Raw genomic sequence first — 12,468 nt, forward strand, 5'->3', positions numbered from 1 at the left:
GTACAGGGATAACACGGGTGGTGGTACAGGGATAACACTGGTGGTGGTACAGGGATAACACTGGTGGTGGTACAGGGATAACGTGGGTAATGGTACAGGGATAACACTGGTGGTGGTACAGGGATAACGTGGGTAATGGTACAGGGATAACACTGGTGGTGGTACAGGGATAACACTGGTGGTGGTACAGGGATAACACAGGTGGTGGTACAGGGATAACACAGGTGGTGGTACAGGGATAACATGGATAGTGGTACAGGGATAACACTGGTGGTGGTACAGGGATAACACCGGTGGTGGTACAGGGATAACATGGATGGTGGTACAGGGATAATGTGGGTGGCGGTGAGGGGATGCTCGCCATCATCCCGAGGCATTGCTGGCTGTGTCCCTGCCGCCGCCGAGCCTTCCCATCCCTCTGCAGGCGGGCGAGCTGTTTTCTCCTGAGACGAGCCCACCCCGGTGATCAAAATAGAGTCCTTCAAGGTGACGGTCGACTTCCTGAAGGTGCCCCTGGGCCTGAAGAAGCCCCCTCTGAAGGAGGCCCTGGCCGCTGTCCCGAGGCCGGCGAGACCCAAGCCCCTCAGCGTGGAGCGGCACAAGCCCCGGCGCTCCGACACCATGGACAATGAGTCGCAGTACTCGGGGTATTCCTACAAGTCCGGGCATTCCCGCAGCTCCCGCAAGCACAGGTGAGGGGTTGCTGCGTGCCCGTGGCCTCAGCGGGTGCTGTCACCCCAGCGCACCCAACGCACCCCTCTCTTTGGCCTTGCAGGGAGCGGCGGGACCGGCATCGCTCCAAAAGCCGGGATGGGAGCCGCGGGGACAAGTCCGTGACCATCCAAGCGCCGGGAGAGCCCTTGCTGGACAATGAATCCACGCGGGGGGACGAGAGGGTGAGCTGGGCACCGGCAGGAGCAGGGTTGGCACCCGTGGGGATGCTGCTGGGATCCCGGCATGCCCGGTGCTCCGGTCGAGCCGGTTGGGCTGGCCCCGCGCCGGCGGCGAGGGCGGGCGGGCAGCACCGGTGCAGATGAAAGGGGACCGGCTCCTGCGGCGCCTTGGGGGGGGCATGGGGTGCCCAGGGTGGAAAAACAGCCTGGGGACCCAATCCGTAGGGATCCACTCCCTTGGGATTAACTGAACCCTCCCTCGGCGCCTGCAGGTGATGCCGGCTTGGCTGCACTAGGGCAGCAGGATCCCACCGGGGAGTGGGTTGATGCGGAGGAGGCTCCGTGCTGCATCCCTCCAGCCCAGCCCCGCGGTCCCATGGGGGTCCCTTGTTCCCCTGCTCTGGGTACCAGGATCCTCCGGCCAATCCTTGGCTTTAATCCCCTCCCAGCCACCCACACAGGCGGCTCCAGCCCTTTTCATCTTCCCCCACCAAGAAGCCGGCGCTGGCAGAGGCCGGGATGCAGTGGCTGAGCCTGGGTTCACCTGGGGATGGGCTGGGGTTTGGACTGGTCCTCCCAAGCCCTCCACTGCTCCCCATGGCTCCAGAAAGCCCCAGGCTGTGGCTTTAGTTTGCTCTTTGGCATGGAATTGCCGGCTTTCCCATGGAGATCCGGAGGGGGGAGATAGGATGCGATAAACCCCAAGCTTCAGGGATGCCAAGGAGCTGTAAGGCCGAGCGTGGATGGGAATGGGTCGGTTTGCACCCTCTGGCTGGAGGAGGGAGGGGGATTTTGGAAGCAGGGATGATCCCACTGGTTCTGAGCTGCTGGATCACCATTGACTTAGTGCTGGAGGAGGAGCCGCGGTGGGGCTGTGTTGGGGCAGCAGCCGGGCATGTTCCTTCTGGCCCTCTAATGAGGGGTTTGCCTGGAACCGGGATGCTCCCTGCTCCCAGAGCTGCCGCAAAGGCGCAGCGCACACGGAGCTGCCAACGGGGGTTTCCCACAGGGTCCCGGAGGCCAAATCCCTGCATCCCCCTGACTCCAAGCCGGGGTTCCCACCTCAATGGGGGTGATGGCACCAGGCAGCGCGCCGGGCTTGGAGGTTTGGTGGATGGGAGCTGGGGTGGGGGGGATCAGCGTGGTGCCGGTGATGGGGAAGCACCAATCCATGCCCCTTGTAACCCATCCTTAGGATGACAACTGGGGCGAGACCACCACCGTGGTGACGGGGACGTCGGAGCACAGCATCTCGCACGACGACATCACCCGCATCACCAAGGACATGGAGGACAGCGCCCATCTGGACTGCTCCCGGCATCTGGGCGTCTCGCTGGCCGGGGCGCTGGCGCTTCTCGCCTTCCTCACCCCCCTCGCCTTCATGCTGCTGCCCCAGCTGCTGTGGCGGGAGGAGCTGGAGCCCTGCGGGACGCCCTGCGAAGGGCTCTTCATCTCCGTGGCCTTCAAACTCCTCATCCTCCTGCTGGGCAGCTGGGCCCTCTTCTTCCGCCGCCCCAAAGCCTTCTTCCCCCGCGTCTTCGTCTTCCGAGCGCTGCTCATGGTGCTCGTCTTCCTCCTCGTCGTCTCCTACTGGCTCTTCTATGGGGTGCGCATCCTGGACTCCCGGGACCGCAACTACCAGGGGGTGGTGCAGTTTGCTGTCTCGCTGGTGGATGCGCTGCTCTTCGTGCACTACCTGGCCGTGGTGCTGCTGGAGCTGCGGCAGCTCCAGCCCCAGTTCACCCTCAAGGCCGTGCGCTCCGCCGACGGCGCCAGCCGCTTCTATAACGTTGGACACCTCAGGTATGGGGGTACAGCATCGTGTGTGGTGTGCATTGCGTGGTGTGTGCATTGTGTATGGTGTGCATTGTATGGTGTGTGCATTGTGTATGGTGTGCATTGTATGGTGTGTGCATTGTGTGGTGTGTGCATTGCGTGGTGTGTGCATTGCGTGGTGTGTGCATTGTATGGTGTGTGCATTGTGTATGGTGTGCATTGTATGGTGTGTGCATTGTGTGGTGTGTGCATTGCGTGGTGTGTGCATTGCGTGGTGTGTGCATTGCATGGTGTGTGCATTGCGTATGGTGTGCATTGTGTATGGTGTGCATTGTGTATGGTGTGCATTACATGGTGTGTGCATCGTGTATGGTGTGCATTGCGTGGTGTGTGCATGGCGTGGTGTGTGCATCATGTGGTGTGTGCATTGTGTATGGTGTGCATTGCGTGGTGTGTGCATTGTGTATGGTGTGCATTGCGTGGTGTGTGCATCACGTGGTGTGTGCATTGCGTGGTGTGTGCATTACATGGGTGCTCCAGTGTGCTTGTGCCTTCCTGTGTGTGTGTTCATGGTGCCCAGTCCATGCAGTGCCGCACGGGTCGGTCCCTACCCTGTCCTCCTCCTGCCCCTGGCACGGTGCTGACCAGCTCTGTGTGCCTGCAGCATCCAGCGAGCGGCCGTGTGGATCCTGGAGAACTATTACCACGACTTCCCGGTCTACAACCCTGCCCTCCTCAACCTGCCGAAATCCGTCCTGTCCAAGAAGATGTCTGGGTTCAAAGTCTATTCCCTCGGCGAGGGTGAGCTCCCCTTCCCTGCCCTTTTCCTCCTGTTCTCTCTCCTCATTCCCTCCCCATCCCTGTGTTTTCCTCTCCTCTTGGCTCTGGGCATAGCACAGCCGCTCTCCAGCCTTCTCCAGATCATAGAATGGTAGAACCATGGAATGGGGTGGGTTGGAAAGGGCCTTGAGATCATCCAGTTCCAATGGGCAGGGACACCTCCCACTAAACCAGGGCACCCAAGGCTCTGTCCAAGCTGGCCTTGAACACTGCCAGGGATGGAGCATTCACAACCTCCCTGGGCACCCATTCCAGTGCCTCAGCACCCTCACAGGAAAGAGTTTCCTCCTTAGATCCAATCTAAACTTCTCCTGTTTCAGTTTTAACCCATCACCCCTTGTCCTGTCACTGCAGTCCCTAATGAAGAGTCCATCCCCAGCATCCCTATAGGCCCCAATCCATCATGGAATGGTTTGGGTTGGATGGGACCTCAAAGCTCATCCAGCTCCATGGGCAGGGGCACCTTCCACTGGAGCAGGGCGCTCCAAGCCCCATTGAGCACCACCAGGGATGGGGCAGCCGCAGCTCCTCCGGGCACCCCATGCCAGCGCCTCAGCACCCTCACAGGGGGGAAACCTCATCCCTTTCCCCACAGAAAACAGCACCAACAACTCCACGGGCCAGTCCCGCGCCGTCATCGCGGCGGCCGCCCGGCGCCGGGACAACAGCCACAACGAGTACTACTATGAGGAGGCAGAGCACGAGCGCAGGGTGCGGAAGCGCCGCGCCAGGTACGGCACCGGGAGCCCCATCACTGCGGGTCCTGTGGGGTGCCCATGCCAGGACCCCTATGGGCTGTGCTGGTGAGGGGGGGGCTCACCTCCAAGTTGAAGCATCCCTGTTCTTTGTGGAAGAGCATCCCTACGTGTTGTGGGCACAACCAGGTCTCCCCCAGAGCAGTTTTGGGTCGGGAGGTGGTTTCCTGCTGTACATACGTGGGCAAACGGCTCCCGTTCCCCATTCCCAAGGGGTCTCTTGTCTGTACCCAAACTGACCCCGTGCCGGGGGTTCCCTCCCCGCAGGCTGGTGGTGGCGGTGGAAGAAGCCTTCACCCACATCAAGCGGCTGCAGGAGGAGGACCAGAAGAACCCCCGGGAGATCATGGACCCGCGGGAGGCAGCTCAGGCCATCTTCGCCTCCATGGCCCGGGCCATGCAGAAGTACCTGCGCACCACCAAGCAGCAGCCCTACCACACCATGGAGAGCATCCTGCAGCACCTCGAGTTCTGCATCACCCACGACATGACGCCCAAGGTGTGTGCAGTCATGGGACCGTAAGCTAGGTTGAGTTTATGCTCCCATTACATTGAGGGAAAGACCTTTAAGGTCAAGTGCAACCCTTAGAACACGAGTGTGGAGGTGCACAGTGAGCTGGGATGGGCCCACAGGTTTTCCCAAGGGATTGGTGCAGAGCGTGGAGCGCTTGGGTTTGGGTTTTCTTCCCCAGTACAAGAAGGGAGGGCAAGGAGCTGGGGTAGAACCATCAAAGCAGGCGTAATCCCAAGGGAGCAGGGTGCAGGGATGGGAACTGGCTGCGCAGGGATGCGCTTCCTGCAGGACCTGCTGAGCAGCTTGGGGCTGCAGAACCCAAAGGGGAAGGTGATGTTCACGTGTCCTTCCCCTCCTCCAAGGCATTCCTTGAGCGGTACCTGACGCCTGGGCCCACCATCCAGTACCACAAGGACCGCTGGTTGGCCAAGCAGTGGACGCTGGTGAGCGAGGAGCCGGTGACCAACGGCCTCAAGGACGGGGTGGTCTTTGTGCTGAAGCGCCAGGACTTCAGCCTCGTGGTGAGCACCAAGAAGATCCCCTTCTTCAAGCTCTCGGAGGAGTTTGTGGACCCCAAGTCGCACAAGTTCGTCATGAGGCTGCAGTCAGAGACCTCTGTGTGAGCTGGGGAGGGATGGAGAGGGGCCGGGGGGAGAGCATCTCCCTTCCCATCCATCTCGGCTTCACCACCTCCGCTGCGGCTCAGGGAGGCCACGGCTCAAGGGCAGAACTAAGGAAGCAGCACCCATTGCCTGGCTCCATCACCTGCCTGTGAGCGCTTGGCCATCGGGGTGGGCTGAGCCCCTTCCTCCTCCTCCTCCTCCTCCTCCCTGAAAGCCAGGTCCCTGGAGCATCCCCCCCGAAGGTGCAACGGGCACAGGCAGGGAGGAGCCGGCGCTGCGGTGCCGTAACCCAAGGGCTAACTCTGCCTTCATCACCAGCGTCTTCAAGCACCATCAGGTCCCAAGGACCTCCGGCGCTTGCCTCTTTTCTACCCGGCTCTGGCCTTAAACCATTGCCCAGCATCTGGGGCTGGTTTTTAATCCTAGAGGTTCTTCTGGGCACTGTGTTGCAAACACCTCCGTGATCCATGGCTGCTATGAAAGCCCCTGGCACCCAGGACACCGTTCCCTGGCTCTCGGAGCATCCTCTCTGCTGATGGCTCCCACTCAGCTCTCAACAACAGCAAGTGCAAAGCTGGTTTGTATGAGAAGCAGAAGAGGGTTTCCAAGCGGTTTCCCTGCTCCTGATGGGATCCATGTCCTTCATCCCAGCAGCATCACCATGGGGCTTCCTGTTCTGGCTGTGGGGTGCAAGCAGAGCAGCTTAAAATGTGTCTTGGGGTCAATCCTGGACCTGGAGCCAGCGGTGGGAATGAAGCGAGCGGTTCCTGGTGGGGATGCTGAGTGTCCTTAGCATCCCATGGGGAGGGCTGACCCACGGGGGTCCCACGAGCTGGCTCGCCATGGGGACGCACAAGCTTTTGCCTTCCCTCGCTCGTGTTAAGGTCACAAATACCTCATGGATTTAGGTTAATTTGGGGGTCGTTTCTCTTTTTTCCCTATGGATCCCGGAGCCTCGGGGAAGGAGGGCCCGGGGGAGGCTGTGGCTGGGCAGGAGGGGGTGGTTTGGTCACGGTGGGGTTTGGTTTGGGGTTAGTTTGGCCCAAAGCACCCAAAAGGTGCGAAGCGAGGGGCTGTGGTCCCGATGCCACCATAGAGGGGCCGGGGCTCTCCCTGCGGGTACCAGGAGCAGAGGGAAGATGCTGGAGGGGTCCTGCGGGGTCCGACCCCATCCATGGCTTGGGACCGGCTCCCCCGCTTCCAGGATACCCCCATTTTTCAGGCATCTCCAACCCCTCCTTCATGTTCTTGAGGCCGAAGGTTTCACCCCTGGCCCCCATCAGGGAGCCCGTTTTGGGGTGGTTTAGTGCAAAGAGATGACTTTGGCAGGCGCGGGTGGGTCGGCCGGGGAAAAGGGGGGGATTTTTCCACTGGGGAGTTTCAGAAGAAACCCTTCTTTTTGGTTCATTTGGGGTTTGGTCCGGGGGGGTTTTGTTGTTGCGTTTCCGCCGAGCCGAGCCCGAGTGCATGCGTGTAGAAAGTTGTAAAGTGTAAAATGGGGGGGGTTTGTTAATATATAAAGAGCTTGGGTTTGCAGCCTGCAGCGGCTCGGAGCCGTGCGGCCCTGGGAGGAGTTGGGTTCGTTTCTGGTTTTCATAGAGGAACTAAAACTGTACAAATTTTTTTTTATATATATATAAAAAATAAACCCTTTTTTGACTTTTTTTTATGCTGATGCTGATGGTGATTATGGTGATTATGGTGATTTTCTCCTCCATGCCAACGCTTTGGGGTCAAGAAGCAGGTTTAGGTCCCTGCTCAAGGGATGCGCTGAGAGAGGACCTCATCCTGCGCTCGGTGTAGGACAAGGGCTTGGGGTTGGGGGGGGGCATGGATTTTGGGTCTCTGGGGCCAGGGATTTGGGGGTTGAGGGATGAAGGATTTGGAGTTTATGGAGGGCAAGGATTTGGGGTTTAAGGAGCCAAAGGTTTGGGCTTTACAGGGGTTGGGGTTAGGAGGGTCCAAAGGTTGGGTGTTTATGGGCACCAAGGGCTTGAGGGTTGGGGTCTAAAGGGACAAGGGGTGGCCAGGGCCAAGGTTTTGGGGACCTATGGGAGAAAGGGCTTGGAATCCATGGAGAAAAGGGTTTGGGGGTGCAGGGTCAAGGTGTGGGGGCTCGTGGGGACCAAGGCTTTGGGGTTTATAGAACCACGGGGTCCCAGCCTGGGGTGGGTTGGGAAGGAGCTTCAAGGTCATTGGGGTCCAGCCAGGGCCGCCTTGCACTGGTGTGGATGCAAGTGTCAGCACTGCATCCACATTGGGGTCTGCATCAACATTGAGGTCTGATGGGACCGGGGTTTGGGGCTTGCAGGGATTCGGGATTCACGGGGATGCAGGGTTTGGAGGGCCAAGGCTCTGGGGGTCCAAGGCTTTGGGGTGGATGGTGAAGGGTTTGGGACGAGCGGGGGGGTGCGGAAATGCCCATTCCCAAATCCCCAACCCCTTTGTGGGGGTCGAGCCCTGTGTGTCGTTGTCCCCCCCCCATTGCACCTCTCCCAGGGGGGCTGCAGAGCCTCTTCCTGCCCCCGTGGTCACCTCGCTGGGGCACCCCCCTGCACCCCCCTGCACCCCATGCACCCGCACTGATGGGGCCCCCCCCAGCGCTGATCCCCGGCCCCAGCCTTGGTGTTTCCGTTGCCTTTCGCACCTTTCGCTGTCACCACCGCCTCTGCTCCGCTCCGAACAATGGGGAGAAGGTGACAATGGGGGGGGGGGGGGTCCTCCCCAGCAGGGAAACCCACGGGGTTCTGGGGTGAAATCCGTCTTTATTGGCTCAGCTGTGCCCCACGTCCCACACCGGTCCCCTTTCCCACCAGGATTAGGGCATCCATGGGGTTAGGAGCACAGGGGCACAGGATGCTTGGAGCATCTTCCCGTCTCAGTGTCCCTCTGGAAGCCACTGGGAGCACTCAATGGGGACTGGGCTCCCCGGAGCAATGGGGACCGCTGGCAGCTGGGGGGGCATCGGGCTGGAAAGAAGCAAAATGAGATGCTGGGGGGGGGGGGCAGTGTCCCCCCACCGCTGCGCTGGGGCTCAGTACATTGGGGTGAGTACCTGGGGGTCCTGCCCGCTGAAGGTGGTTTCAGTGCTCTCCAGGGCTCGGGGTCTCTCTGGCTCTGCCCTCTCCTCCTGCAAGAGGCGCTGCTTGAGGAGCTGCATGGAGCATCCTCATCCTCATCCGCGGGTGCTGGGTGCTCTCCTCTGTGCCCGCTGGGGTACCCAAGGCCCGTGCAGGGCTCCCGGCTCACCTGGGCAGCAGCGGCTCTGGGGGTGCTGGTGGCATCCAGGGCTCCCAGGTCTGCAAGGCAAGGAGCTGGGATGGGGCTCAGGGCACCGAGCCCGCGTCAGGGGGGGTCCAAGGCTCAGGGTGAGCACCTCTCACCTGAGGAGTCGTTGGTGGAGGAGGCTCGGTCCCGGGTCCCTGCTGCCGGGGCAGATGTAGGGGTTACAAGGGGTTTGCAAGGGGTTTGCAAGGGGTTTGCAAGGGGTTTATGAGGGGTTTAGGAGGGCTTTACAAGGGGTTTGCAAGGGGTTTACAAGGGGTTTGCAAGGGCTTTACAAGGGCTTTGCAAGGGGTTTACAAGGGGTTTATGAGGGCTTTACAAGGGCTTTGCAATGGCTTTACAAGGGGTTTACGAAGGCTTTACAAGGGGTTTACAAGGGGTTTACAAGGGCTTTACAAGGGCTTTTCAAGGGCTTTACAAGGGGTTTTCAAGGGCTTTACAAGGGGTTTACGAGGGCTTTGCAAGGGGTTTACTAAGGGTTTTACAACGGGTTTAAAGGGCTTTACAACGGCTTTACAAGGGGTTTACAAGGGCTTTACAAGGGCTTTACAAGGGCTTTACAAGGGCTTTGCAAGCCCCTCCTGAGATGCGAGCTTTGGGGCTTGCAGGAGGAGGAAAACCTGAGCCTTGTGCTAGAGCAAGGGGCAGAGCTGGCCCCAGAGGGGTGCACCCCGGGGCAGGGAAGGGAGCTCCGGGTTCAAACCTGGGCTTTTGGAGCCAGACTGAGCAAGGGGGCAGCCCCACCATGGCCAAGGGGGTTCTTGCTCTGCCCCCCTTGCTCCAGCGCACACCCAGCACCCAGTGAGTGATGCTGCCCCGAGGATGTGGGTTGGGAGGAGGCTGTCAGCTCTTCCTGCCAACCCAACGCGCTGCTGAGCACCCCATGGGGCCCTCACCTTCCCCCTTGGTCCAGCGGTAGGTGAGGAAGAGCACGAGCAGAGCAACCAGCACGAAGATGGCCGGGGACCAGTACTTGATGGGGAGAGCCGGTGCGTTTCCTAAGGGAAGAGATAGGGGATGCGGCCCGGCTGCCTGCAGGTGCCCAAAGGGATGGGGTAAAAGCTCCCTGGGGGGATGCAGGACATCCCCAAGCTGCAGCTTTGCCTTCCTCCATGGGACTCACGCGTTCTGTTGCCTGCAGCATCCCTTTGGGGCAGCACGGAGGTGGGGATGGGGTCCCTGCTCCAAGGAGGGGCTGGGGATGCTGTTGGCCACGGTGTCAGCTCCTCCGTATCCCCAGGGGTTGTGTTGGGGTCTGTCAGCAGCTCCAGGCCATCGGCACCATGGCCTGAATCCTCTTTGAGGGTGAGAGCTGGGAATGAGGGGCAGCAGTTGATGTCAATGCCTCCCCACCCCAAAACTGCCCCTATGGAGAGGGAATGGGGCTGCATCACCATGGTCCCACACCAAAACTGCCCCTATGGGGCGGGAATGGGGCTGCACCACCATGGTCCCACACCAAAACTGCCCCTATGGAGCGCGAATGGGGCTGCACCACCATGGTCCCACACCAAAACTGCCCCTATGGAGCGGGAATGGGGCTGCATCACCATGGTCCCACACCAGGAGCTCAGCCTGCACCACAGCACCACGGCTTAGGGAGAGGCCTTTAGGGACAAGGGGATGCCAATGGATCCATGGCATTGCCCCCCACCACGTTCACACTGAGACACCCTAAGGCAGAGGATGCTCCCGGTGGCGTTGCCATGGGGGGTGCTGGCAAGGGCCAGGCCACCAGCAGCATCCCACTGGTGCCAGCACCCAGGGGTGCTCTGTGGTGGTAGAACGGGGTCAAGCAACCCGGCCCATGGTGAGATGTGGACAAGGAAGGGGCCGGGTGGCCACTGAGCATCCCTGCCCTTGGCCAGCAAAGGGCTGGGCTGAAGGAGCCCAGGGTGGGGATTTGGGGCCCAAATCAATGCTGGGAGAGCACAGGGATCCCCAGCTCAACCCCTGCACATGAGCCAGACCCCAGCCAAGCCATGAAGCTGTGGCCTAAGCCTTTCCCCCCATGCAATGTCCAGGGGAGCATCCTGCCCTGCTGCAAAGGGGCCCCTGAGCAGGCCCCGTGGTCGCACACCCACTGCCTTCACATCGCCCCTTCCTCCTCCTCTTCCTCCTCCCCCAGCCCCATAGATGGGGGGGAACCCCCCCGAACCCCACTCACCAGCTCCGGAGCACAGCACTGCCATGCAGAGCCAGCCCATCCCCACGCCTCTGGGCTCCATCCCCCCTTCCCCTGCTCCCTCTTGCAATGTCTTCCTTCCCCTTTCTGCCCCACCAACGGCTTCCTGTGAGCTCAAAGGTGCTGGCACTGAAATAGGGTGATGAATGGCCAGAAACCATCCCATGGAGGGATGGGGGGGGCATTCTGGGGCTATGACCAGCATAGGGGATAGATCCCATGATGGGGGCAAAGCTGGAGGTGATGCTCCAGTGATGCTCCGGTGATGCTCCGGCTCCCTCTGGACCGGTCCACGGTGCCATCACCACTGGTTTAAGCCTCATCCAGGCTGGGGATTGGAGTTGCAAGGGCAAATTTGGTGCCACACGGGCAATGCATGGTCAAACCCATGGTCCACGGGGTGCGTTCTGAATGGATCACAGTGGAAACTCAAACACCTACGGTGAAAACGCAGCGAGCAAAGAAATCACTGCCCAAACCGGCCTGGATTCACCTCAAATCGTTCACAGACAGAAGCTGAGCGCGGATGTGTCTGGCATTTTTATTCCTGGAGGCTCCCCTGCGCCAGGCGCTTCCAGGAGATCTCCAGCTTCATCCCTGAATAATTTACTGTCTACACAGAGGAGACAAAGAGCGGGGGGAAGCGGCACGGGAAGAGGCTTCCCATTGTCTGGCAGCACCGGAGCACTGGTGCCGATGTGGGAGCTGGGCTCCGTTGCTGGCTCTGGGGGGGATTTGGGGAGCGGGGATTTGGGGTGCCCCATGTCCTGCTCACTGGGCATCCCCTGCTTTGTTAGATCCCAGCTCTGGGTGAAGCCCACAGGCGCTGCTGCAGGGCAAGCATCCCGGTGGGATGCAGCCATTAATGAGCTGTGCAGCATCCCTGCATCTCTTGGGAAGCTGCTCTCCTCCTAAAGCTTCCATACAAATACTTCACCCAAGAATTAAACCTCATCTTCAAACACATCAGCACTGGAGTGGGACAGCATCACCCACGTTCCTTGTCCTGTTTGCCCCCAGGCTGCATCATCTCCTGCCTCTGGCCCATGACAGCATCCCAGGGGACCACGAACCGCTCGCTGCTGGCGTAAAGCGATGCTGAGCACGGTGCTGGGGGCTGTGGGGTCTGCGAGGTCCCCAGCAGGACCAGGAGCGCTGCAGAAGCAGCCAGACCTGAAAGGGGAGCTCCCGGGTGTGCTCCTGGGTGAATGCAGGTGAGTTCCCATCTTCGGCTTTGCACCACCAAGCGTTATCCTTGCTTCCTGTCCGGTGAGCGATCAAACGGAGCTGCCAGTGTTTGCCACGTTGAGAAGTACAGGGCAAGGAAATGGGAAGAAAGGGGCTAAGAGGCTCCTCAGCTCCTCCCGGCCTCCATTGGGATGCTCCAGACTGCAAGGTGCTGCAGGGCGAATCCCAGGAATCACAGAATCACACCAGCTTGGAATGGCTTGGGTTGGAAGGGACCTTAAAGCTCATCTGCAGCCATGGGACCCCTTCCACTGGAGCAGGATGCTCCAAGCCCCTGTGTCCAACCTGGCCTTGAGCACTGCCAGGGATGGGGCAGCCACAGCTTCTCTGGGCACCCTGTGCCAGCGCC

General features: G+C 60.3%; 2 protein-coding genes across 3 annotated transcripts; one reads left to right on the forward strand and one right to left on the reverse strand.

Annotated features, from left to right (window-relative positions):
• Positions 1–393: 393 nt before the first annotated feature.
• Positions 394–6,182, forward strand: VANGL2 (VANGL planar cell polarity protein 2). The gene is made up of 7 exons (XM_061359498.1): positions 394–692; positions 776–896; positions 2,089–2,696; positions 3,334–3,470; positions 4,105–4,240; positions 4,532–4,763; positions 5,141–6,182. Exons 1-7 carry the CDS (start codon positions 622–624, stop codon positions 5,399–5,401), a joined length of 1,566 nt encoding a protein of 521 aa, XP_061215482.1. The 5' UTR covers positions 394–621; the 3' UTR covers positions 5,402–6,182.
• Positions 6,183–8,420: 2,238 nt separating this feature from the next.
• Positions 8,421–11,220, reverse strand: LOC133215582 (uncharacterized). 2 transcript variants are annotated; one of them, XM_061359658.1, is made up of 6 exons: positions 10,854–11,220; positions 9,810–9,998; positions 9,583–9,684; positions 8,785–8,823; positions 8,651–8,700; positions 8,421–8,531 (listed from the first exon to the last, which is right to left on the reverse strand). In XM_061359658.1, exons 1-6 carry the CDS (start codon positions 11,074–11,076, stop codon positions 8,436–8,438), a joined length of 699 nt encoding a protein of 232 aa, XP_061215642.1. In that variant the 5' UTR covers positions 11,077–11,220; the 3' UTR covers positions 8,421–8,435. The 2 variants fall into 2 exon arrangements, with proteins under 2 accessions (XP_061215642.1, XP_061215644.1); XM_061359660.1 differs by lacking the exon at positions 9,583–9,684.
• Positions 11,221–12,468: the final 1,248 nt, after the last annotated feature.

This window comes from Neopsephotus bourkii, unplaced genomic scaffold (assembly GCF_033783945.1).
Source record: "Neopsephotus bourkii isolate Nb327-2 ecotype Australia unplaced genomic scaffold, CSIRO-AGI_Nbou_v1 NB_989, whole genome shotgun sequence".
Classification (NCBI taxonomy): domain Eukaryota; kingdom Metazoa; phylum Chordata; class Aves; order Psittaciformes; family Psittacidae; genus Neopsephotus; species Neopsephotus bourkii.